The sequence below is a fragment of the Theropithecus gelada genome, chromosome 16 (genome assembly GCF_003255815.1).
Source record: "Theropithecus gelada isolate Dixy chromosome 16, Tgel_1.0, whole genome shotgun sequence".
Taxonomy (NCBI): Eukaryota; Metazoa; Chordata; class Mammalia; order Primates; family Cercopithecidae; genus Theropithecus; species Theropithecus gelada.
In genome coordinates, this window is record NC_037684.1 from 55,149,247 (window position 1) to 55,173,962 (window position 24,716).

A 24,716-nucleotide genomic window follows, 5' to 3' on the forward strand; every position below is an offset into this window, starting at 1 on the left:
GAGTGAGGGGTACTGGAGGACTGGCAGCCAGGCCACGAGGGGATCGGGACCTGGAAGTCCCCAAGCCTGGGTATGAGAGGGCAGCCGAGTGTGCGGCGGCAGGGCAAGGTTGGCCTGGGCCGCCCAGAGGTCTTCAGACCCAGGGGCCAAGCTGGCCACGATCCAGCCCCGCGGTGAAGCCGCGCCTAACCTTGGTGCTCCCTGGAGGAAACTGCAGAGGCACTGCTGGCCTGGTCCCCAGTGTCTTCCCCAGCCCTTCGCTCCCCGACTCGAGAGGCAAATCTGTGAGGGCATGGGCTGGAGCCCCTGGCTGCTTTCCTCTTGCCCCCATCCCTTCTGGCTAGGCCAAGTCCGAGGGTGCAGGGGCAAGGAGGAGAGTCGGGGGCCTGAGCCCTGGCCCCAGAGACCCAGAGCATGCTTCCCCAGAGCTGAGGGTGGGAGACAGGTGGGTTCTCCCTCCGCAGTTGGGTGCGACTCCAGCACTGGCTTGGGCCCTGGCCTCCAATGCTTCTAAGGGAACAGGGCCAGGCCCACTTCTGGGCCCAGGCAGCAACAGGTGGGACCTTTCCACCCTCCCCAAGCCTGCGGCCCAAGCAGCCCCTGTCCCACACCAATCTGTCTATGGGGAAGTGACTGGTCCCTCTGCTCAGGGGACTCTGCAGCCCAGGGGTCTGAGTGGGAGCATCGGCACCACCCCACTTCTGAAAGCAGGGGCCTGACAGCATGAGGATGGCCTGTGCCCCTCACACCTTGGCCCCTGGCTTGGAGAGCAGGGTGAGAGGCTGCCTTCCTGGGCTGTGGAGAGCCTCATGTGCACCTCGCCTCCGGCTCCTGTGCTGGGTCATGAGGTCGACCTCACAACAGCAGAGGACAGGCCCTTGGAGGCCCCACATGGGTCAGGTGCTGTATGGCAGAGCCCATTCTGGAGAGGAGTGTGGGGCTGAAAAAAGTCCTGATCATAAGCCTCATTTTGAGTGCGGCGAGACCAGGCAATCTATGGGCTCCCCAAACACATCCCGGAGGCTGCAGTAAGAGCCTCTTCAGCCTCTGGGCTGCTCCAGGCAGGCCCTGACAGGCGTGCAGGAGACAGAGATCCCATGGCCCCTGGAGGGGCCGAGGGGCAAGGAGCCTCAGCCCCAGCTCTCCTTCCTATTCTAGCATCGCCTGCTATAGGGGGTGGCCCCTGACTTTGGAGGGCTGGAGGCCGGGGTTTCACTCACTGCCAGGCTGCCCACTGCACACCCGGCTGCTGGGTGCATGGTCGGGGCAGGGCCAAGAGGCTCTGCTTGCTGGGTGTTTCCCTGGTCCTTCCCAGCAGGGCTGGGAGCCCCACGAAGCAGTGCCACCAGGCTTTATTCGGTTGTACCAAAGAGATTTACATCAGCCACGTACAAACAGAACAGAGTCCATAAGGAGAGCGGCGAAGCTGCCGGGAATGAAGGCAAGCGTGTTTTCCTGGAGCCGGCGCCAGGTGGCAGGACACCGTGTTGGGGGATGCCAAGTGGGAGGTGCTATGGTCTGCACCCAGAGAACTAAAGGGGTGACCGCAGTCGCTGCTCCCTAAAGCCCTCCGCTCTGCACCTCCCGCCACAGCTGGGTGGGCAGTCAGTGTGGCCTCTGTCCAGGTGGTGGGGACATCCGGGGACCAGGTGGGGGTGCACGCAGGAGTGCTGCATTTCGGGCTGCAGGTGCCGTCTGCCCGTCTCACTGCCGGCCTCTCCACTGTGCTGGACGCCCTCTCTGAGCAGCTTTGCTGGAAAGGGTGGAGAGTCTGCTGCAAACCAGGCACCTCGAAGGCAGGCAGGAGGCAGAGTCGTCACCAGCCCTTCCAGAGCCAGGCCAGTTAGAGAGGGCGGCCCTGCAGAGTCCTATGTCCAAATGCAGAAGGTGCAGAAGCAGAGCAGGGGGAGGGCCGGCTGGGGCCTCCGCCAGGTCAGAAGTCGCCATCGCGCTCCCCCAGGGGCTGCGCCGCGTGCTGCCTGGCGGCCTCCAGGAAGGCCAGCTCCTTGGCTTCTTTCTTCTGATTTCGTGCCTCATACTCCAACCTGGGGGGAGGGCAGGGTAAGTCTAGCGGAGAGCGCCTACGAGGCGGCTCCGAGGTGCCCCCACCCAGCTGCACCTGTTGGTGATGATCCGCTGCACGATGAGGTCCGTGGTGAGGTTGCTGCCACTGTCAATCTGACGGAAGATGCCCCTTCTCTTGGGTTCCTGGGGGTCCGGAGAGGAGGAGCGGGATGAAGGTCCCTGCTGACCTCCCCAAGACCCATCTGGTGCCCTGCCCCAGAGGGAGACCAGTGCCCAGGGTCCTGTGGGAGTGGTGTAGTCAGAGCAGCTACAGCCACCATGCCCGTTTCCCAGGTAGGCACAGTGAGACATTAAATGGCTGGGACGTGACAATGGCAACCCCTGTGCCCAGCAAGGGCTAGCATGACCCACCTGGTATGGGTCGGAGCCGTCCCTGTCCGGGATAATTTCCGTCTTGCCGTGACACACCAGGTCCACCTGGAGAAGGAGTGGGGGTCAGGAGCCCTCCCCGGGGAGGCAGCTGCCGTAGCCACCCACAGCCCAGCACAGGCCCTGGGGGTTGGGAGAACTGACCCTGCCCCTTCCTCAGCCCAGGCACCTCCTAGGCCCTGTGTAGGAGGAGCCCATAGCCCACCCGTGTTCCCAGCCCGTGTGGGAACGAGGTGAGTCCATACAGAGCCTCACCTTGAAGTGACTCAGGAGCTCTGCTGTGACTGCGTACGGGGCCCCAATCACCACTTCAGACACGTACTGTGGGGACAGTAGCAGAAAGACTTGCTCGGTCCCTGCTACTGGTAAGCCAGGGCCACAGGGTGGTGGGAGATGGCCCAGACATGGGGCGGGGCTTCCAGTGAGTAGCAGGGATAGGCTGGGCAGGCTGAGGACCCCTGGGGCTCCTCCAGGAGGCAAGAAGGAACAGCACCTGGAGACCCGACCACCCCTCCTCCTGCCTCAACAAACAAATCTGGGCATGTGCCACAAAGCTTGGGGTGCTGGGTGCGGCTCTGCCAGGACCCAAGCCCCCTGCCCCAGCTCAGGGAGGCTCTTGGTGGGGGGATGTTGTGGGAATGTCCCCGTCCCTGGCTGGCTCCTGGCCCCACTCACCCGGCAGGCCAGCACGCTCAGGGTGCGCTCATGCAGATTCATGATGGGGTAGTTCTTCCCCTTGTAGCGATTGACCTCCTGTGGCCAGAGCGAGGCTGGCTCAGCCCCGAAACCCTGGGGGGACAGGGTGTGCCCCTCCCAGCTGACCCTCAGGGGAAGAAGTCGGGCAGGGTGCCCGCCCTTGTGGGGATGCCCCAGACAGGATAGCTCTGGACCCCAGAAGCCCACGATCACCCCCGCCGCAGGGTCTCCTCTGACTTCACCTGGGGCCTCCTCCTAGAGACCACCTGCACCCAACACCAACCCTTAGGGCCCCTCGAGGGCCCATCAGCTGCTCAGGGGCCCAGGGAGCAAGAGGGCAGTGACCTGGTCAAAGTGTAAGCCCGCGATGATATAGGGCCTGTCTGCCAGCCTGTGCACCTTCTCCAGGAAGTCCACATGCCCGATGTCTGCGCCCAGGTTAAGAAGCAGTCGGGAGGGAGATGACAGGGAGCAGCTCCCTGACAGCTCATGCCCAAGGGCCTCCCCGCCATCCTCCCTGCCGACAGCTGCTCCCCTGCAAACCAGCCCGGTCTGGGGCCCCAAGGAGTCAAAGTGAGGCCCCCAGGTCCCACCCCATGTGGCACACGTAGGGAGCAGCAGAGGCTCAGAGGATACGGAACAGGTCGAAGGCGCCAGCCACATAGATGACCGTCTCCCCTGGCTGGGGCTCCTTCCCAGAAGCAAACTGGATGATCTTCTGAGATGTCTGCAGGAACTGGGATACCCCGGTCCAGGGGTTCCGCCCACCAGGGCACTGCAAGCCAAGAGAGGGAGCAGGTTTGCTGGGGAGGCCTCCCAAGTGCTGCCCTCGCCGGGTCACCAAACCCTCAGCTGTTGCCTGCCAGCAATCCCATTTCCAGCCAGTCACCTCGGGCGGGGAACACACTGCCAGGCCAGGTGTCAGGCAGGACTGTGGCGCCACCCCACAACCACAGCAGGCACCACAGCTGACACCACTTCAGCCCAGCCAGTGACCGCCAGGAGGAGGCAAGGAGCCCGGCGGCTAGTGCACACAGCCCTTGGGAGGGAGCCGGCACCCTGAGACCACTGTCTGGTCACCTGGGAGGATCCTTCTGAGAAAAGTATGTCCCCAGCGGGTATCGGGTGAGGGGGCTACAAAGGGAGAGAGGGCCAGGCCACTTGGTTAGAGAACACCTGTCCACAGGCAAGTCCTTGCTCCTCCTCCAAACAGTGACTGCTGTGACCGGCCAGCCGGTACCACCGCTGCCTGCCCTCCCTCCCAGCGTCCACCAGTCAGCCGAACCTGGCAGTCAGTGCCTGGTCAGTGCCAGGGAGGGAGAGAGGAGGGTGAGGCTCTGGGCTGGCCTTTCCCCAAGGGATGGCCAGGACAGGTGGCCGGGGGAGCCCCCTGCAGCTGCATGCTCAGCTTCCCCTCCACGGCCGCACTCACCTTGCCAAAACTGTCTGCGTACTCCCGGTACTCAGAAGACATCTCCTGCACAGAAGGGCAGAGCGGCGCTGAGGGGCCTGCCCTCTAGGCGTGGCCACCCCAGGACCGGGTGGGGATGGGGAGCAGTGGGCAGGAGGGCCCTGAGGGGGCAGGGAGGTACCCCTCCTTTCCCCTGGCGACCTTGACCCAGGGGCCTTGGGGATTCCGCCCCTGACTCACCTGGCTGCTGTGGTGGGCTTTGGTCACCAGCAGCATGCGGCCCACGAGGTCTGTGGTGGACACCCCTTGTGTGCGCTTGCACTCTCTGGGGGACAGAGCGGGAGTGGGGTCTCAGCCTGGGACACTTGGAAGGCTGTCTCCTGCTACCACCACTAGGGACACTAGCGGCCCTGCTGCGGCAGAACCCATGGCTGCCCCAAAGACGAGGGTCCCCTCCCTGCGCAAGGCTATAACAGAAAACCCGGGTTGGGAACGTGGGGAAGGTTTCCACGCTTTTACTGACTAAAGGGAGTGACAGGAGCACGGAAAAGGACCCTTGCTGGGGCTCAGGTGTGCAATGCCGGGGAGAGGATGGGCACTTGGGCAGTGGCTCTGCTCCCCGCCTCCCTCACGCCCACGTCCTGAACGCTGAGCATCTGCAGCCGAGTGAATTCTCAGCTGCAGCATCCCGTGCAGAAGCCACTGGCCTCGTGTCCCTGACGTCTGGTAATTCAGATACAGCGCCAGCTCCGCAGCAGTGCCAGCCACGTCCCCCGAGTTCAACAGCTGCCACCTCACAAAGCTGTGCCTTTGGAGCCCTGAGGCCACAGGTCTGCAGCACCAAATGGTGAGGGCCTCCAGGCCACCCCACAATGGCACCTCCATCCCTCAAGTTCCCGGTCCTTGGAGTGAGGAACATGGCTCAGGGCCCAGACGCTCCCCTCACGGGCTCCCAGGAAATAGCAAAGCACAAGCCAGGAGGGGGCCCTGTGTCCAGCTCCCTGGATGGCCAGGTCCACGGTGGAGACTCACCTGTACCTCCCGGCCTGCTTTACCTCCTCATAGGTGTCCCGGCCGTCTACAGTCAGGGTGATGTCATCTAAGCAGTGACACACAAGGACAAGGATCCTTAATCCAAAGCCATCAGACCCTTCAGAGCCCAGGACCCTCTCAGCCCCTGGCCTGCCCGCGTGCCCATTTCTAGGTAGGGGCCCGGAAATATCTCAGATCCTCGAAGGGCATGGAGGCCCCCTGTTCCCAGATGTCCCACCAGCAGATCTGATCCTGAGCCACCTGATGCCCCCAGGCCCCCGGGCCCCAGGCCCACCACTCACTGCCGTGAACACAGAAGTCACAGTTGTATTTGTCCAGGGTCTCTAGCGTAGTGACGTAAGGGGCTGCTGGCACCACCTCGTCCACCCATTTGATGGCCTGCACCATCTTGTATCTCTCCTCCTGAGTGAACACCGGGGGCCCCTTATGCTTGGCGATCTCCTCTAGGAAAAGGACAACAAGGAGACTGGGGACCCAGCCCACCTGGCTGCTCACGTACGAGGCCCCTTCCCAGCACCCAGCTGTAGCCACACAAGAGGGCCGGTGGGGACAGGCTGTCTCGCTCGCCTGGCCCTTAGCCCACTAGTGCTGGTCAACTGGGTGGCTGTCTCCCCTGTGAGGGTCTCAGGCAAAGGCAGAGATTCCTTCTGAAGAGCAGGTGCTCAGCCCCTGAAGGCTTGGAGCCATGCTGGCAGTGGTGGGGAGCAGGTGCCCCTTCTCTTTAGCTGGGACAGGAAGTGCAAGATGGGAAAGGAATTAGGCCATCCTCAGCTGGGGCTGGGCTGGGTGAGCCTACAGTGCTCTCCCCTACAGCTGAGCCCTGGCAAGGTGGCCCAGGCCTGCAGGCTTTCAGTCAATGGGCGCAACCCACAGGAGGGCTGGGGGGCCGTGGGTGAGCGAGGCCACCTGTGCGTACCATCCGTGTGCACGCCTACGATGAGGTAGTCGCCCATGGCCCGTGCCTGGCGCAGCTGGTTAGAGTGGCCGTAATGCACCATGTCATAGCTGTGGAGACAAAGAGAGTGGGTGGTGCCTGTGCCAAGGGTGGGGGCCAGGTGGCCCTGTGGCTTAGGGGCAGAGTTTTGCTCCTCTGAGGACTCCTTAGGAAGCACTTTGAGAAGCTGCTGCTGGGAGCCCTGGGACTGGGATTCAGAAGATGTAGGTGCTCAGCTCTCCACCCCACTGGCTCCTGGGCCTGACGGTGGGACCCCTGTGCCAGATCTAGAAAGGGTGGCGGGGGCAGAGACGTCAAGGCCTGGCTGGGTCTAGAGGACTGGTGGGTGCAGGACAGACTGGAGCCCACGGTGAGCTGCAGGGCCACATGTCCTATCCCCTCACCGAATATCAACTGCCCTGGGCAGTCACTTTAAAATAGGCCAATGTTAACTCTTGGGGTAGGGTTGGATCCTAGACTACGATAAGCAAACAGTCCCTGGGGCTAACCCAAAACAAATCCAACCACAAAATAAAACCCTGGGAATCGCCCTGAAAATCCTGTTTCCTCCTCCCCGACGGGCTCTGAAGCTCCCCAGGCTTAACACTAAGGGTGTACAGCCACTGCCTTGCCACCTGGTTCTAGAGTTTTCATTCATAAATCTGGGTCTGCTAACATGTGAACTCTCAAGCCCAAAGCTACACAGCCCTGCCACCAACTGGGCCCCGCTGCCCTGGCTTCTTCACCACTTACAGCGGCTGCCCATCCCCTCAAGAGTGGACGAAGCTGTCCCTGCCTCTCCAGGAGAGGTGTGACCCTGGCAGCCCACACACTGCAGAGCTGCTCCACTGCACACCACTGCTTCCTCCCGGCACCCCTGCCACAGTGCACGGAGTCCCAGCAGACATGCAGGGTGAAGTCTGGCGGGCCCATGTACCCACTGGACAGGCTGGAGGGGAGGAGGGGTCAGAGGCTAGGCCAGGGGACCACAGCCTGGAATGGGGCTGGGGCCTGGGCAGGGCAAGGTCAAAGTCCACTGAAGCAAAGCCACATTCCTTCTCCCAGAGGTGACTCAGACACAGGGAACAAGGCCCTGCCTGCTCTCCTGGGAAGGGCTAATCAGAGGCGCTTGCTTCGGGGATTCCATGCGGCAGGCACGTGAAAGGATCAGAGGTAGCAAATTATCAGTAACGGTCATCTTTCTTTCACTTGTTGACAACCCCAAACTTTTCTTAAAACAATGCCCTCTGTGTGACTGGCCAGGGAACACCGATTGCATTCTAGCCCCGGGGAGGAGGACCCGGGAGCCCGCGCGCTTCACTGCGGGTCCCGGACGGGCAGGTCACACCCGATGTCCACCTACAGGGACGCTCGCCCGGAGGCCAGGGGAACCCCTGGACCGGAGCCGGCCAAGCTGGTTGCTGGTGGTTACGGAGAAGCAGGGAGGCCGGGGCTCCAGATCTCAGCGCGGTGGCTGCACCGGAGGTCGGCGTGACCGGGCGGGGCCTCCGCCAGGAGTAGACGGGGGCGCCCACGGCAGGGCGCGGAGCCTCCGCAGCCCGACCCTCCCAGCGGGCGCGCCCCGCAGCCTGCCAGCCCCGGCCCACGCCGGACGAGGACGCCACCCAGAACGCGGGCCCGGTCCCCGGGCAACGGCTGGCGCGGCGCCCCGGAAGGAAGCCGGCCCCGGCGTCCCCGCGGCCCGCCCCGGTCCCGCGCTCACCAGCCGTCGCACCACACCCTCACGGCGCGCCTGCCCCCCGGGCCCGGCTGCTCTGCGCCGCCTGCAGCCCCGCGCCCGTTCCGGATCATGGCCCCGCAGCGGCGGCGCGGACAGCCTGGCAGCTCCCGGCGACTCCAGCGCCGCCACCCGCCCCGCCAGGCGCACGCTCAGCCGCCGTCACGCGGGCCTTCACCCGCTGCACACGGCCAATAGCGTGCGCCATTCGGCCCGAGCCCCGCCCCCACCGCCCCCGCCCCGCCGCGCGCCCTCCGGCCGGCGCCCCACCCCCGAGGGCCGCGCCCCACCGCACCTCCGCGCGCGGCCAATGGCGTGAGCCCCTGACAGAGTCCCACCCCCTCCAAACGCACAGCCAATGGCGTGTGCCGCGCGGCCCGAGACCCGCCTCCGGCCCACACCTGGCCTCTCCGCACCGTCCACACCTGGTGCTGGGATGGCCGGGCAGTGCCGCGAGGGGGCGTCCCACCGCCGCCACCTCCGGGAACCTCCACGGGGCGCCGTCCCAACCAGGGGAGTTTTTTTCTGAGTTATTTTTTGGCACAATAATCTACAGTTGTCCCTTCTCCAACCAAGCGGGTTTTAAGCCAGGACCGCGCTGCCAGGCAGCAGACCTGAGCCCGGGGAGCCCGCGCCGACCACCTGGGGACACTGGAAACCAGTGCAGAAACGTTTAATAGAAATAAAAAGGTCTGCATAGAGCCGAGGCTCGGAGCCACCCCTCTGCCGCACGTCCAGTACAGAGAGGGTTCTATAAAGTTTTCACACTTTTTCGTTAAGTAGTAGAAATAGGGTGAGGCCCTGAGACTGGCCTGGCGAGTGAGGAAAGGCCGCTGGGCGCTTCCACTCTGCCGGCCGGGGCTGAAATAACCCGAGTTCCGTTCTCACAGAAGGGTGCGGCTGCCACCTCTTGACATAGAGGCCGGATGGGCAGGTGTCCTCCATGGCCAAGTCGTATCAGGGGACAACCGCAGCAGTGCAAGGGGCTTCCACAAGGACAAATGGCTAAAAATGTCACGGTGAAAACGTCATCCCCAAAGAGTTCTCACTAGACCCGTGGGGACAACCCAGCCTTCACCGTGACACTGGCCATCTGCAAAGTGCCAACTGTTCTTCATCGAGCACCAGGTTACGTCACTTTCTTCCTTTTTGTGCGTTTTGTGCAGCCCCTGCCAAACCAGCCCCCTAGGATGGGGGCCGAGCTAAGCGGTGCACCCCGGTCCCCAGGTGGGGCTTCCTCTCTGCTTCTGCACAGCGACTTCCGACTGTGGCTGCCTTCTTCGCCAGCACGCAGGGGAGTCGCCAGTGAGAAAATGGGATCCTGCCACCTGCCAAAAAGGGAAAGTGGCATCAGGCGGGCCTGGGAGCCTCTCACAGCCACACCCGCCCCAGTTCGGGAAAGCTGCCTGCGGTCCCTGCCTTCCCATCCTGTTCCCTCCCCTGTGTCCACTGCGGCTGGGCTCTGGTTGGTAGCAGCTTCATTGTTATCAAGCTGCAGAACGGATGCGGGAGAGGTCACCTCTTAGGTGGTGACTCAAAGGTCAGCACCCACACTAGCTTGGTCTCCTCAGAACTCCATGTCCTCGTCCACCACTGAGCGGCGTGCACACACAGGACAGGGCAGCAGTGGCCCCAGGGCTGCCTCCGTCTCCAGGGATGAGTCACTAGCAACTCTGGGCCCCACCTTCCATTTGTACCGCCAGGGGCAGGTGGACCAGACCCTCTCCCCCTTCCCAGCTGACTAGGGTGGCGTGGCCTACAGACGACACCGTGAAGAAAGCATGTGTCTGACTGAGATGCAGAACCACAGATCATAACTTAAGATACAGATACGCACTGATAAGGAAAATGAGCTAAGTTAATGTAAAAAAAAAAAAATACAGTACACGATAGCCCACATCACAGAACACCACACACATAACATACAAGAAGTGCCAGGCCCAGAAGGTGAAGGGATCCTTAATTTCTTGAACCCTTTGATTAAAAGAAGTTATTGATTTCCCCTATAAGACCCTGAAAATTCACAGAGAAAGAGAGTGTAAACTTTTTACTCAATACATACACCAAGTCTAAATTATCACAAATTCTGTATTAAGGCACAGTCTGTTTAAGCTTTCCCAAAGTACGCCAACTCCCAAAACCAAGCACACAGATTCTGTCTGACCACAGCTGCCAAGTGCTCGTCCCCTCGAGATGCTTCCCACCAGGCATCTTGAAGAGCTCCACAGGGAGGCCTGGAGCAGGAGCACGTGGGCAGAATCCCTCTCCCCGCGGGGACTGTGTGTGCCACATCAGCCAGGGCAGGAGTGGCACACGCAGGGTCTCCGCGAACCACTGAGGTCAGGCCCTCTGGAGACCACCACGCTTCAGTCATGCCTCAGACACCGCTGCAAACACCTCAGAGCTTCCTCCACGCTCAGCTCACGAGAGAAGACAGACATGGCCCAGCACACAGAGGTGCAGGGAAGCGGGCTGCTGCAATGGTCTACTCACCTGCTATAGGCGGGGATCTCCAAGCCCAGCTCGGCCATGAGGAGCCGCATGACATCATCACACTTCCCGTGTAGCTTCAGGGCAGCCCAGTCATCCTTCGGGGTCCACTGAGGACAGGGAAAGCCAAGTGAGAGTAAGAGCAGCCCAACCCTTCCTGGTGGCCTGTCAGCCTCGGCCCGCGGGCTCGGTCAGTGCTCCCTGAGCACCCACGGGGGCCCTATCAGACTGCCCTGGTGCATGGGTGTGGGGTGTCTCCAGCTCTGCATTCTAAGACCCAGGTCTAAGGATGTGACTCTCAGAACCCAAGTTACCTGCAAGTTCACAATGTAGAGTTTCGGCCGCCGGCTAGGGGGCTTGGTCATGCACCAGAGGCGTGGGTACTTCTTTAGAACCTGCGGAAACAGACAGACAGACACAGCACACACACAGGGGACAAGTCTGTAGAGTGCTGGGCAACAGAGCTGGACACCCTCGGGCAGGCGGGGGCTCGGCTCATTCCTGGTGTCATCAGCACGTACCTTCAGGCTGGACCCTAGACACAGGATGGTGTCTGCTCTGCTGGCAGCCTCAGTCGCTGCTTCCCAGTTCAGAGGCTGCCCCAACGTCCCCCTCTCTCCAAAGTGCACAATGGTATCCCGGAGCTGGGTCCCACACTTGTGGCAGGTCCGGCCTGTCTGGTGTCTGTGGAGGGCGGTGCGTTCCGTCACATCGAACACTCGCACGTACTCCCTGTTGGGAACGCAGGAGGTGCAGACCTGGAGGCAAGAGGGCACAGTGAGTGGGACCCGCCTGCCCATGGAGACCCCGGGTCACCGCAGGACTGCTCACTTCAATGTACATGTTCCCGTGGAGCTCTGAGATGGCCGTGCGCGGCAGCCCACTTCTCAGGTGGAGCCCGTCACAGTTCTGAGACACCACATGCTGCACCTGGAAGGCAGAACGGGTGGTGACGGGGAGGTCAGTACTCAGCCACAGCGAGGCTGTTATGAGCCCAGCCAGTGGCTCCCAAGACCAGGGGTAGCTCCAACCCCGCAGAGAGCCTTAGAAAGTAAAACACACAACAGGTCCAACCACCAGGACTCAAGAGGGCCTGTGGTGGGGAGGGGCTATGTCCTTCCTCCAGCCCTGATGCACCTGGAGTGGCTGGGAGGGCAAGACGCTGCACTGTTAAGGCAAGGATGGGAAGTGGCTCAGGGCTTTGGCAAGGGCCACTCCACCCCGGATCCATGCTCTCTTGGGTCATGACATTTCAGGTGCCTGGGGACCTAGGCAGGTCAACCCCTACACCCCTTGGTTGAGGGTGTTCAGCAGAAGGTCCCCAGAAATGTCCTATAAGCCTCCCCTGTGACTAGGATGGCTTCTGAGGTCCACAGAAAAATGCAATGGAATCACAAAGGGGAAAGGCCACCAGCAGCTCTGGGGCTGAGGCTGCCTGTGGATGGGATGGTTCCAGAGGGGGTGCTCCCCTTTTGTCCTGGAGAGGAAGCATGGGAGGATCATATCTGGGGCCTAACCCACTTGGTGGGTGCTCATGATGGGAGTCAACTGGCAGACGGAGGGAGAATGCAGTTGCCCACTGCGCACCAAGGTGCTCTGCCTGGTCCCAGGCAAGTGTACCAGCCACCCAGGGCTCTTACCAGCTTCTGCTCATGCAAACGGGTGATGCTCATGTGGGTGAGGGTTGGCTCGGCCTCACTCAGGTCAGCGGCACTGCCAGGCAGAAAGGAAGGCAAGGTGAGGACAGCCGGAGCTCAGGCCCATGCTGCCTCTGCTCAGCCTATGTGGGAGGCCGCGCCTGGCCCACTTACCTCACGCTTCTCCCTTTCTGAAGCAGTGTCCACACTCCATTAGGGCCCCTGTAGTCTGGGATAGATGCTGCCTGCATGTCGAGAAAAAAAGTAAGCCAAGTGAAAAGGCACCACCGTAGGCACTGGCAGAATTCCCAGAAACGGGAAGCCATTGTCGCTCCTGCCACATTCCAGGCCGGCCTGCATGTTGGCATCTGTTCATTCCACAGGCTGACCTGCCTGAGCCCATATGAAGTGCACCCCAATTCGACTCCTCCCTTCTACCTGGACTTCTGTTTCCCGCCTGGCCTGGCTCATCCTTCCAGGCTGCACGCAGCCCTGTCTGTCCCCGGAAGCCTCTCTGGCACCGAGCACAAAGCTGGGCTGTGGCACGTGTGTCCTCCACACCGCAGGGGAGACTAGTCATGTTCCTAAGTGCCCCCCGGGCCGAGCCCACGGCTCACACATTTAGCAAAAGGTGAATCCCTGCTGGGCGCGGTGGCTCAAGCCTGTAATCCCAGCACTTTGGGAGGCGGAGACGGGCGGATCACGAGGTCAGGAGATCGAGACCATCCTGGCTAACACAGTGAAACCCCGTCTCTACTAAAAAATACCAAAAAAATAGCCGGGAGAGGTGGCGGGCGCCTGTAGTCCCAGCTACTTGGGAGGCTGAGGCAGGAGAATGGCGCAAACCTGGGAGGCGGAGTTTGCACTGAACTGAGATCCGGCCACTGCACTCCAGCCTGGGCGACAGCGCGAGACTCCATCTCAAAAAAAAAAAGGTGAATCCCTAGGTGGGGGCAGGCAACTGTCTATTCTCACGTCCCAGTGCTGACTGTTCCCGCTCCACCTTAACAAAGGCAGAATAGGCCGGGCGCGGTGGCTTATGCCTGTAATCCCAGCACTGTGGGAGGCCCAGGTGGGCGGATCACAAGGTCAGGAGATCGAGACCATCCTGGCTAACACGGTGAAACCCCGTCTGTACTAAAAATACAAAAAATTAGCCAGGCGTGGTGGTGGGCACCTGTAGTCCCAGCTACTTGGGAGGCTGAGGCAGGAGAATGGCGTGAACCCAGGAGGCAGAGCTTGCAGTGAGCCGAGATTGCGCCACTGCACTCCAGCCTGAGTGACAGAGCCAGACTCCGTCCCAAAACAAACAAACAAACAAACAAACAAAGGCAGAACAACTTCTCCAGATGAGATAAGCATCTAACTTTCCAGGATTTCAATCCTGTGAAACAAACTGAGGCCAGAAAGGGCACAGAAGATATCAAGGTGCCTTCTGTTCCCTTTTGGGGACTCCTGACTCCTGCTTAAACTCAGAAAAATGCACCATCCCCCGGCAGTGGTTTGGACAGTCACATTCAAGATGGAAACCTCAGTTACACTCAGATGAAATCCACAAGCTGCATGTGCTTCTAGTTGCCATTGCAAGCTCCATAAGAGGTCACCTGACTGTTACATAATTACATGACTGGATTTTTTTTTTTTTCTGAGACAGAGTTTCGCTCTGTGGCCCAGACTGGAGTACAGTGGCACGATCTCGGCTCACTGCAACCTCCGCCTTCCAGTTTCAAGTGATTCTCCTGCCTCAGCCTCCCGAGTAGCTGGGATTGCAGGTGTCTGCCACCACACCCGGCTAATTTTTGTATTTTCAGTAGAGACAGGGTTTAACCATGTTGGCCAGGCTGTTCTTGAACTACTGACCTCATGATCTGCCCACCTCGGCCTCCCAAAGTGCTGGGATTACAGGCATGAGCCACCGCGCCCAGCGTGACTGGACTTTTACATGTGACTTGTGGAGGGAGGAGACCAAACGCCAGGGCTCCAGGTATTTGAGTCAGCAGTGAACTCCCTCTCTGCATTCTTCCTGCTAAGCCTCTGCTCTTCTTTGCTTGGAGTGCCTCATTCCCACCTTCTCCTGTAAATCTCACCCATCCTTCAAGGCCCAATCAAGGCTACCTCCCACAAAAAGCCAACCCAGGTAGGTTTCCCAACTCCAAGAGCGCATAGTGTGTGCCTGGGTTTGTTCTAGTGATCCAGCACAGCCAGCTTTACATTACGCTTATTTGTTCACATACCTGATTCTTGTCACCTAAAGGCTTCCTGAGAACAGAAATCACCTGGCCTTCAGATCTGCTACGCCTACGCATGCCCAGCACTCCACACTCACCCATCGGACTAGATGGACGATGTGCCAGCTACACTTTCAAAGCTAGTGATGTCCCACAGCCCAGGATAACTTGTCAGTGAAACTTCTCAAAACACAATGCAATTCTCTCCTTCACCTGGTGTATTCCGGCTCTTACTGTGTCACTTTCTACTTATCCTCCCTCAACATGGAGAGAACACAGTGGAGAATCACGACAGCTTTGGGCTTAGCTCTGTCCACATAACCTGGGGGTGACTGCGAGCAGTCGGCTACTACAGCCCATTCGTATCTCTGCTCCTTGTCTGTTTTTAACTGGCTGTACCACAAACTAAGCGTTTAAAAAGCGTTTACCTTAGGTAAGTTTTGGTCATTTCGTGTTTCTCTAACAAAGGGAAAAAAACCTTAAAGCTGCTTTAAAGGCGAGTTTTTCGCGATTACAGGAGCGCGTACTCCATCCTGGGGTCCGCCCCCGCCTCCCTCCCTACCGTGCTGATTCCCGCGCCTGTGTAGACGACCAAGTATTTGGCGTTCCGGACGGCGCTGGCCAGCTCCCGGACCTTCCCTCGCAGCTCCTCCGGGTCGTCGCACACCTGCCAAGACGCCAGGGTGGTCACCGCCCCGGGCCGCCCCACCCGGGACCGCCCGTCGCCCCGGCTGCTCCCGAAACCGGGGGCGCCCGCGGCCGCCGCCCGCGGAACTCGCCTCCTCCTGCCGCCGCTTCAGGCCCTCGCGCCGCCGGCTCCGGCCCTGCAGCTCCGTTACCAGGTCCGCGCTCTCGGCCAGCAGCCGACCCTCCTCGGCGCTGCGCTCCGCCGCCGCCTTTCTCAGGATGCGCGACACCTGCGGGCAGGCGGGCGGTGAGCGGCGGCGCGGGCCTGGCATAGCCGGACCGGGGAGCGACGGCGGCGTACCTGGCGGAGGCGCTCCCTCTGCTGCTCCTCCCGCAACCTCCGGACCCGCTCCGCAGCTTTGCGTTCCGAGCGGCTCAGACCCCCGGCTGCCATCGCTCCCCTGGAGACCCGCTCTTCCGCTTCCGCCTCACACGGCAGGCCGCGCTCAGGGCGCATGCGCAAGACGGGTCCCGCCCCCACCCACCTCTTCCGGCTCCGCCCGCCGCGTCGCCCCAAAGAAGCACCTGCCAGTCTCTTTAAAAGGTTTATTGATCATATACAAAATAAAGAAAACCTTATATATCACAAACATACACTATGTACAGCAATAAATACCCGGGGGGCCAGGCCCAGTGCTGCCCCTCCTGGACAATAATTTAGCAATAAATACTGCGCAGGGCAGGGGTGGGGCACCAAGGCCACTGCCCTGCCCGAGGTCAGGCCCCTGCCAGCCCTACACGAAGTGTGAGCGCTCGGGCCTCACCCTGCATCCAAACCCCAGCCCCTCCTCACTTAGATCTTTAATAACCTCCATCCCACCCCAGCACATCCCGGGGTCTTCTCCCACACACACACAACCTCCCCTGGCTAGACCTAGGCAGGGCTGGCAGGGGGACTGATCAACTCTGCTTGGATCCACCTCTCAGTGCCAGGAGAGCAACAGGGCTGGACACGCGGGCAGCCCTTGTCCTGTTGCCAGGAGAAGGCTTTCTGTGCCCACTCCCGTTTGGTTAAAGGCTTCAGGGACTAGCAGATTGAGGGGGTGGGAGGAAGGGCAGGGATGGGACACAAGGTTGCTGGAGGGGTCAAAGCCCAACTGGGGTCACCAAGAACAGGGAGGTCTCACAGTTTATCGGGGACACACTCTAGCTCAGACTCAAGGGACACCCATGGTATCAAAGCTGCTGCTCCAGGGGCAGGGTGGAAATGTGTAGGACTGGCCCAGCAGGTACCGCACACACCCAGGACACAGGCCAGAGGCAGGACAGGCATCAGTCTCAGACATGCCCTGCCTCTGTGTGGCACTGATTATGTACTTCACTCTCCCGACCTGCTCCAAGGCCAGACAGCCAACAGGAAGGCAAAAAATACACCAAAAAGAATTATTCAGTGGCTTCTGGGGGGAAAAATCGTTAATGTGTTGGTTCCTTTCACCAAACCACAGCCTAAAAAAGTAACTCACAAGATCCTAGAGCGGAAACGGTGCAGCAGGCCGCAGCTCAGACTTTCCAGATGTGGATGGGAGCTTTGGCCAAGTGGCCACTCCAGAGGGAGGCAGCAGGGACAACATGGGACCTGACCATCGTCCCAAAGCAGGCTGCAGCCGCTCAGAGCCGTGGGCCGGGCCCTGACCACCGGTCAGAAGTGTGCACGCTTATCTGAAACGTGCACCAAGAGCTGAAGCCCCAGCAACACCAGCGCCACCCGGAGCAGCAGCCAGGGGCCTCACTCTCCGGGTGAGAGGCGACTTGTCCCTGCTGGGTAGTCCTCTGAAATCTGAGTGTCCATGTTAGGATAAAGGAGGAGTTGGGGCAAAGTCAAGGTGGAAGGGAAGACATATATCACGGTTTACTTGGCGGACAAGTTTGAGAGACCTGGCCTTGGCCAAAGCCCTCGATTCGCTGTGTCAGAAAAACTGAGGTGAGAAGAGACCACCACCCTCTCAGTAGGAAAGCGGGATTAACAGAGATCAGAAGGACAGCACATTCACATCTGCACATGAACACAGCATCTACGTCAGGAAATCCAGGGGAAGGGGAAGAGGGGCAGAGTGGCTCCGCAGGGCTGGCCTGACAGGGGACAGGAACACTCCCGTAGACCCAGGGAAGTCGCTCCAAATCCAAAGCTCTTGAAAGGAGGTATGGCCTCGAAACTCCAGAGGCCTCTTCTGCCAACGCACCGAGGACCTGCACCTCCCATTCACACGCGCCGACCCTCACACCCTCCTCTTCCGCACTCCCTTTGCCTCCAGGTCTGCAGCCTGGCAGAGGTGCTCAAAATGGAGGGCCACCCGCAGCCAGGACAAGAGTGGGGGCCGCACAAGGACAGGGAGGGCCTGTTTATCCCTGCTCCAAGGCAGATCATGACGTTTTCTTTATGGATACTTATGATTCCAACTAACGCCTGGATTCTACTTAGACAAGATCAGACTGAGGGGAGGGGGGTGAAGTCACTAAATGACATGAATCAACAGCCTGAATTTCCATTTTCAGGCTGACCCAGGTAGCAACAGGACTTGTCTCTGAATGCTCAGAGCAAAGAAAAGCTCATGAAGATGACAAGGGTTGATGGTACATCCCTGTTCCCATCTCATGGGCACACCAGGCCAAACTCTTGGATCAAAATCCCACCACCCACAGGGTTAAGCCCTGTCAGGCCAGTTTTTCATCTTACCAGCCCCCATTTGTGTGCTTTACAGCAGTCTGGGCCCCACAGAGAAGAAACCAGCAGCCCTGGTGAAAGGCCAAGGCTCACATGGCCAGACACGGGGCTGCAGCCTCTTGGAGGTGGGTGGGGGCACCCCTTCCCCGTCATATGCCTATAAGGAGCCTCCTGAGCCCAGCCGGGAAGGGCAGCAGCCTCTGGCGAGGAACTGGGAGCAGGAGGCAGGTTGGGCCCCCAGAGGGAGGCACCTCCAGCAGAAGCCAAGCAGCTGATCCCTGGAAGACACAGATCCCAAAGGGAGGCAGAAGGCAGGCCCAAAGCCAAGAGCTGCCAGCGTGGACCAGCGGAGAAGAGGGACGAGACCGGCCCTGGAGACTGTAGCCCTTGTCTGCACTGGTGGACGCTCCCAAGGCTCTCAGAGTGAGGCAGGGACAAGGAAGAAAGGGTTGCCTGGTGGGCCCCAACCACTCTGCCTGGAAGCACCACCCGCAGCATGGAAACACCTCAGGGATCAAGTAGGCGGCGAAACCTGCAGCCCACGGTGCGCGCCCCGGGGGTTCCCCGGCTAAGGCCCCACATGAAGCCTATCGGAACAAAACTGAGGCCTGAGGAAGACAGCCAGGGAACGCTTGGCCACAGCCCTGTGGCCACCCACAGTGACTCCTTGGTCCCTGCACCACCACCACCCAAGGCCAGAGGTGGTGGGTGTGGAGCAGTGTGGGGGGGCCCCAAGGGGCCCCCAGTTTCAGCTACCCGGCCACCAGATCAGCCCAAGCCCTAGACACAGATGTAGCCAAGGCTCAGTCGGGGGGGAGTGTGACGGAACACCACGTCTCACCTCCTAGGGACCAGGAGCTGGTGGTGGGCACAGACTCCTTGAGCTCTGACGCAGCAGGTGCCACCTGGCACCCCAGCCCAGGTCCAGCAAGCCAGCAGAAGCAAAAACACAACGAAACCCAAAAAACGAACACAGGAAAACTGACACAAGAAGTGACACCCACAGGTCGAAGGTCACCAGAAGCACCAGCACTTTACCGCTGCACAAAACCTCACCAGGCACGGACGACACCACGGCACCGGCAAGAGACGGAAGCAGGAAGGGCAGAGGAGTAAGTCACTTTCGGTACAATTGCAAAAGATATCAAAGAGGACGGCCTTCTGGTCGGCTCACGGCTTGGCTTTTTTTTTTTTGTCTTTTTTTAAACTAAGTTTTATAAATAATGTCTGATAACTCTGTGTATATAAAAACTAAACTCCAACAGCCACAAAGAGTTGTCCGTAAGTTTACAAGAAAGGGATTTTTTTTGTTTTTTTTTTTTTGTTTTTTTTTTTAACTAGCAAAGTTTCTATTATACTTTCTTCCCTTTTCCATTTATATGGTCAAATGGTCTTCTTGTTTGTTTTTTTTTTTCTAAAAGACAGTTTTATAAATACTCTGCAGCTCTTTTTTTCTTTAACTTTTAAACATATAATTAATTTAATAACTTTGTAAAAGGAACTTCTCTCTTTTAAATAAAGGGCTATATAACCACACAAATAGGTCATGTAAACAGTGACACGGGACCCATCGCAGGGCACACTGGACTCACCCTCACGTAAGTGCACAGCCAGCGATTTGGTCTTGTTCAGTGCAACGGGTCAGGCCTGAGCGCACAGCCCTTGGCCCCAACTGCACGCCCCCAGCACCACTGTGCCCAGGCTGGTGGTCCACCCATCAGGGCCTTCAAGGCCGCCCTACTCTCAGAGCAGAGCCCATCTCTTTGTGCTGGGCTAAGCTGAGCTGCCCTCCTGGGGCTAAAGAGAGTGAATCCTTCCCAGCCCACAAGCCTGTGGCCACTCGAGAGTGGAGGGCACACTGGAACCCTCACTGCTCGGGGACACGTGAGGCCCAGCGTGCCTTCTCCTTCTCTCTCCCGCAACTCTCTCAAGTCCATTCCCACAGCACCAACTCTGGACTCCAAGACTGCATGGCCCTGGTACAAAAGGGGTTGGCACGACCCCACGTCACCGCCGAACTGACCAATCCCAACATACAAAACACACGACGACAATGACGAGATCAAAGGGGCTCAGCCCGGCGCCCCTGGGGTACAGGTTGTGCTTTGCAGGGAAGAGAAAAGGGCGGGGAAGAGAGGGAGGAAAGAGAAGAGAAGGAAACAGAGGGACAGGGCAGCCGAATTCGCCATGTGCCTAGTGGCCCTGCAAAGACCCGCCTGGGCAGACACGCGTCCCTACGATCGGGCATCCGTCTTGGACTTTACTATTGTGATGACGCTGGTGGCGGCCACCTTGCCTGGGACGAGGGGCCCCAGGCCGGCGGCAAGGGGGCCCCGGGCTGGCGCCACGGGGCTGCGGGCCACCGTCCGGGCGAAGGTCTGCAGCGCCTCGTACTTGGAGCGCAGTGCGTCGAGCTCCAGCTTCATGCTGGCATTCTCCGAGGCCAGCTTCTCCACCTCCTGCTGCAGCTCCGCCTTTTGCTTCTCCAGCTCCTCCTTCTGCGTCACCCGCTTCACGCGGCAGCTGGCAGCGTAGCCGCGGTTCTTGAGCGTGCGCCGGCGCTGCTTCAGCTGGACGATCTCCTCCTTGGACAGGCCACGCAGGTGCTGGTTCAGCTCCCGCACCGACATGGTCACCAGCTCCTCATCCGTCAGGCTGGTGCCATTCTCACCCGGCTCCCGCTTCACCTGGGGCACAGGGCACAGGGTCACAGGCCAAGCGGGCATGCCCACTGTGCCCCCCAACCCCGGGCCTGAAGGCTCCTGTCCCTGCCCACTCACCTTCAAGGCCTTGTTTCCTTTATTGGGGGTCGTCATAACCCGGGGGCACAGCGAGCAGGCGCTCTCTGCAAGACATGGAGCAGAGGTCAGTACCCTGGAGACCACCCTCGCCCCCCACCCCAGTTCACAGAGCCCTTGCTGCACAGCCCACCCCAGCCTGCTGCCCAGGTGCCCAGCCCCCAATACCTGATCGGAGGCAGCCCTTGGCCTCTCCCAGGCTAGGCTGAGCTGCTTCCTGTCCACCCTACCCTCAGAGAACCAGGTGGGAGGTCAGGAAGGTCTGATGGGAGAAGGGGAACTGAAGGCTGTTAGGGAGGCAGGCGCAAGACAAGGGGCGGGGGAGAGATTAGAAGGAATAAGACGCGGGAGAGGCAGGCCTAGAAGGAAGCCGGGAGCTTTAAAAATAACCCCAGCACTGCCCCAGAGCACGGCTGTTCCTGGCGAGTCACGCTGACTCAGCACATTGCCTCCCGCTCCCCCGCCGCGCCCGCACTCCCTGGGCCCGCCAGCCAACAGCGCCCCAGGAGAGCCGCAGCCGAGCTGCGACCCTGTGCGTGCATCTTCCAGGGTCCTACCTCCTACAACCACCTCCCCTGAACTGGCCTGGGACAAAGCCCCCTGCTCTCTGGGTGCACAGGGGCCCCACTGGGGACCTACCCAGAGAGGAGGCTGTAGGGAACCCCGAGTCTCCCAGTCTCCTAACTTTGAGAAGCTGAGGGTGGGCCGTCCATCTAGCTTTGGTCTGTTGGCAGGACTGACCAGGGAGTTCCCCCACCTTCCAGGTGGCAGGCCATCAGCTGGGAGGAGCCTGGCCCCAGGCCCCTCCGGCCCTCCCAGTCTGCCTCCTCCACTGATGGAGTAACCATCCTGTGGCTTTGGGTTGCAGGAAGCAGCCCCTGCCCCACCCCATCCAGGGTATTTCACAAGGGCTCCCACAGTGAGCCACCCCGGGGCCTGCCCAACTGAAGGCTGGTGGAGTCAGCCCCTCCAAGTGGCAGCCTGCTCTCTGGTCCCTGCCCCGGGTCAATTCCCACAGGGTCAGGGAGCAAAAACAAAAGTGCTGGGGAGGCTGGACTAAACAATCAACTCTCACCCACTCGGGTCCCTCTAGCACTCCGCTCTCACTTTCTTGCTACGGATATTTCTGTGCACCTCATCCCAGAAACCCATCTGGGATTCCCAGCTCAGTCCAGCTCCCACCAGACCCTTGGGCATGGACCCCACCCCATGCTCCATCCCCCACTTTCCAGGTTTGAGTCTCCTCCAGAGCAGCCAGGAGCATTTCAGGAAATTATGGGCTGGGGGGCTTCTTACTCTCACCAGGGTCAAGACTCCACCTCACCCAGCCTTGGACCAGGACGTGAGGCTGCAAGCCCAGAGCAGGGAGGGGAGGCCAGAGACCCCTCTCCACAGTCAAGCCAGCTCAGAAGCAAGGTCCCAAGACTCCAGCCACTGGATTCTTCCAAATAAAGGATGGGGAAGACCTGAGCTGGAGGTCAGAAGGCCCACAGGAGCTCTTTCCTACACATCTGGCAGGACACTGCCTCAGGAGACAGGCCCCCAGCCTTGAGTCAGGGTGCAGAGACACTGCCCTGGCCCCAGCTTCTCCCACCCCCATCGCCCCCACGCCTGCTGCTAAGCACAATGACAGCGGTGACTTCCTGAATAGATCACACGGAAAAGTGCCTCCTCGACAGATTCTGCCCTCCGCAGAAGGCCTGAACTCAGCACAAGCGCAACCCATCGCCTCCTAATCAAAGGTGTGCCTGGGGCGGGGGAGGGGCAGGCCTGAGCAGAGCCAGTGCTTCCAGGCTCCTGGCCTGGCCTCTGGCAAACCGGGATACATGGACACACGCAGAGCAGAGACAGCCTCAGGAGCTGGGCTCAGAGGGACGATGCAGGGATCCCAGGAGCTGGACTGAGGAGAAGCTGCCCCAACCCCAGTCCTCCTCCAGCCCTCAAGGCTAGCCAGAGCTGGGTCCTGTCACGCACCCTCTGCTCCCACAAAGGCTAAGCCCACCTCACACAGGAGGCACAGATGGTCAAGGCCCCGCAACCTGCCAGGGTACCTGGTCCACCCATTCACACTGAGAGCCAGGAAAGGGAGAGAGATTTGGGAGCTCCGTCTCCTTTGGCTAAAGTAGAAACTCCCGTGCCTGAACTGACAGCCCCGATCGGCTGCAGAGCCCAGTGGCCGAAACTCCCTGGCAGTCATGGTCTCTGCTCCATAAGCTCTCAGTTCATGAAAGTCACTCTTTGAACAGAACCTAAAACTTAGTTTCCACTGATGCATAAGTGACTGAGAAGATGCACATAAACGCCCCTCCAGGACCCCGAAATTTTCCCAGGGCATCAAACTCTAGGTCAAAGGTCAGCGGAAGCATTGAAACATCTGGAATCTATAAGCCCCAGGGCTCACTGAGAGTGGAACTGTGTGTGTGTGTGCATGTGTGTGTGTGCACACGGGGATGCGGAGGGAGGATCACTGAGGGTAAACCACAAAGTGGCCTAACCCAGCCATAAACTCCTGGGCAAAGGAAGTCTACCTTCGTGAATCTCCACACACCCAAGGAAAGGTGGCTCTGGCCACATCGCCCCCAGGCTGCCACTTTCTAAGCGTCCTGCGCCAGGCCAGACACCCAGCAGGGCCACTCCCTTTGCTAACTTCACACAACACTGAGACCCCACTTCAGGTAGGGGCAACTCTGGGGTGACTGGGAGCTGCGTTCTGCCACCCTGTGCCATCCACACCAGCCCATCTGCCGCACCCCAAGGCTAGGCACCCTGAAGCTCCCACCACCTACAGTCTCAACCCAGACTCCAGCGCCAGCTGGGGAGAGAGGCAGGGCTGCTTCCTCCCCCTTGCCGTTTCCTGGTAGAGCTGCCCCTGCTTCCTCCCCACCCAACCCACTGTCACCCAGGGCTTGGTACACACACCCCTCTTTCTCCCAGGGCCTGGATCTCTAGCCAGGGGCTGTCCAACCAGACCAGTCCCAGGGAAAGCTGACTTCCCCTTTGGCTAGCTCGGCCCACCGAAGCTCCTCCCCTCCCTCACTCAGGGAACTATTTCCCAGTTTGGGAAACTGCTCCAGACGTGGGACCAGGACCAGCTGCCGGAAAAGAGCCGCCCGGGAAGGGGTGGACCGCCCGGGGCTTCACCTTTGACCCCGGGAGAACACCTGCAGCGAGCCACCCCCACTTCCTCTTCAAGCACCCCTGCCTTCAACTGGATCGCTCGGCGCTCACTTAAACAGGCACCCCAAGGCGCCGGGCCTGGCCCCCTCCCACATCCCCAAGGCTCCCTCCCACCTCCCGCTGGCGGCCTTTTAGTCCCCGAGGCCCCTCGCTCCAATCCCCTCCGATATCAGCTTAAGCACCGAGTGACCTCATGCTGATGACTCAGCAAGTCTCCCTCCGGGCTCTGGCACGCGACTGACGGAACCCGAGCCCGAGCCAGGGGCAAGGTCTTCCCCGCAGCCCCCCTACCGCCGCCCCTCCTCCCGGGCTCGTCGCGGACCCCCGCGCCCGGGGAGCGCTGACGCGGCCACCTGATGAATCAGCAGCTGCGGGCCGGGCCGCCGGGCCCTGGCGCGGACCCCCGGGCGCCTCACTCGACCCCACCCTTTCCTCCCGCCGTCCGGTGCCCCTCCCTCCAGGACGCCCGGGTCTCCGAGTCCGCTCCGCACTCGCCCGGCTCCGCGGGTCCGCCGCCCGCGGTCCACCCCCAGCACCCAGGCGGCAGGGGCAGGAGCTGGCTCCTGACCGCTGGGGAAATCGAGGCACGGGCCGCCAGCAGGGTGCGCGGCAGACCCGAAACCAGCGGCCCCCGCCACCGGGCCTCCAGCCGCCCGCCTAGCTCCGGGAGGAGCCCAACCCGCGCGCCCTCTCGGCCCCCGCCGCCCCCGCCGCGCCGCCCCCGCCGCCCGGGCCCGCCGCCGCCGCCGCC

General features: G+C 60.6%; 4 protein-coding genes across 12 annotated transcripts in view; 1 reads left to right on the top strand and 3 right to left on the bottom strand.

Annotated features, from left to right (window-relative positions):
- PCYT2 (phosphate cytidylyltransferase 2, ethanolamine) lies at positions 1-8,482 on the bottom strand. Of its 8 annotated transcripts, XM_025362133.1 has the most exons (14): positions 8,272-8,482; positions 6,531-6,619; positions 5,896-6,057; positions 5,594-5,660; positions 4,802-4,886; positions 4,583-4,627; positions 4,231-4,284; positions 3,787-3,925; positions 3,496-3,578; positions 3,130-3,207; positions 2,710-2,775; positions 2,437-2,502; positions 2,120-2,208; positions 1-2,045 (listed from the first exon to the last, which is right to left on the bottom strand). In XM_025362133.1, the coding sequence occupies exons 1-14, from the start codon at positions 8,358-8,360 to the stop codon at positions 1,934-1,936; spliced, it is 1,224 nt and encodes a 407-aa protein (XP_025217918.1). In that variant the 5' UTR covers positions 8,361-8,482; the 3' UTR covers positions 1-1,933. The 8 variants fall into 8 exon arrangements, with proteins under 8 accessions (XP_025217918.1, XP_025217919.1, XP_025217923.1 ...); XM_025362134.1 differs by lacking the exon at positions 4,231-4,284; XM_025362138.1 differs by lacking the exon at positions 4,231-4,284 and having other exon boundaries at positions 5,896-6,339.
- Positions 8,483-8,944: 462 nt separating this feature from the next.
- Positions 8,945-15,779, bottom strand: SIRT7 (sirtuin 7). Its single transcript, XM_025362131.1, has 10 exons — positions 15,630-15,779; positions 15,421-15,558; positions 15,204-15,308; positions 12,588-12,658; positions 12,417-12,489; positions 11,608-11,706; positions 11,298-11,534; positions 11,091-11,171; positions 10,780-10,886; positions 8,945-9,614 (listed from the first exon to the last, which is right to left on the bottom strand). Exons 1-10 carry the CDS (start codon positions 15,720-15,722, stop codon positions 9,416-9,418), a joined length of 1,203 nt encoding a protein of 400 aa, XP_025217916.1. The 5' UTR covers positions 15,723-15,779; the 3' UTR covers positions 8,945-9,415.
- An 81-nt stretch (positions 15,780-15,860) lies between these two features.
- MAFG (MAF bZIP transcription factor G) lies at positions 15,861-24,630 on the bottom strand. 2 transcript variants are annotated; one of them, XM_025362148.1, is made up of 3 exons: positions 24,502-24,630; positions 20,771-20,835; positions 15,861-20,677 (listed from the first exon to the last, which is right to left on the bottom strand). In XM_025362148.1, the coding sequence occupies exons 2-3, from the start codon at positions 20,804-20,806 to the stop codon at positions 20,225-20,227; spliced, it is 489 nt and encodes a 162-aa protein (XP_025217933.1). In that variant the 5' UTR covers positions 20,807-20,835; positions 24,502-24,630; the 3' UTR covers positions 15,861-20,224. The 2 variants fall into 2 exon arrangements, with proteins under 2 accessions (XP_025217933.1, XP_025217932.1); XM_025362147.1 differs by lacking the exon at positions 24,502-24,630 and adding an exon at positions 20,957-21,131.
- Positions 24,322-24,716, top strand: part of LOC112610160 (translation initiation factor IF-2-like) — a 4,478-nt gene continuing 4,083 nt past the window's right edge. The window contains exon 1 of the mRNA XM_025363492.1: positions 24,322-24,410. Coding sequence (XP_025219277.1) covers positions 24,322-24,410 — 89 coding nt within the window. The remainder of the gene's footprint in view (positions 24,411-24,716) is intronic.

Bases quoted from the DNA above. Each gene is read 5' to 3' on its own strand.
- PCYT2 (XM_025362133.1), bottom strand. From the start codon at position 8,360: ATGATCCGGAACGGGCGCGGGGCTGCAGGCGGCGCAGAGCAGCCGGGC. The intron at 4,887-5,593 runs GTGAGTCTCCAC...TCTGTCCCCCAG, and splicing joins AAGCAGGCCGGGAGGTACAG to AGAGTGCAAGCGCACACAAG. The intron at 4,628-4,801 runs GTGAGTCAGGGG...CCTTCTGTGCAG, and splicing joins AAGCCCACCACAGCAGCCAG to GAGATGTCTTCTGAGTACCG.
- SIRT7 (XM_025362131.1), bottom strand. From the start codon at position 15,722: ATGGCAGCCGGGGGTCTGAGCCGCTCGGAACGCAAAGCTGCGGAGCGG. The intron at 12,490-12,587 runs GTAAGTGGGCCA...TCTGCCTGGCAG, and splicing joins CAGAAAGGGAGAAGCGTGAG to TGCCGCTGACCTGAGTGAGG. The intron at 10,887-11,090 runs GTAACTTGGGTT...CCCTGTCCTCAG, and splicing joins TCTACATTGTGAACTTGCAG to TGGACCCCGAAGGATGACTG.
- MAFG (XM_025362148.1), bottom strand. From the start codon at position 20,806: ATGACGACCCCCAATAAAGGAAACAAGGCCTTGAAG. The intron at 20,678-20,770 runs GTGAGTGGGCAG...CCTGTGCCCCAG, and splicing joins AAGGAAACAAGGCCTTGAAG to GTGAAGCGGGAGCCGGGTGA.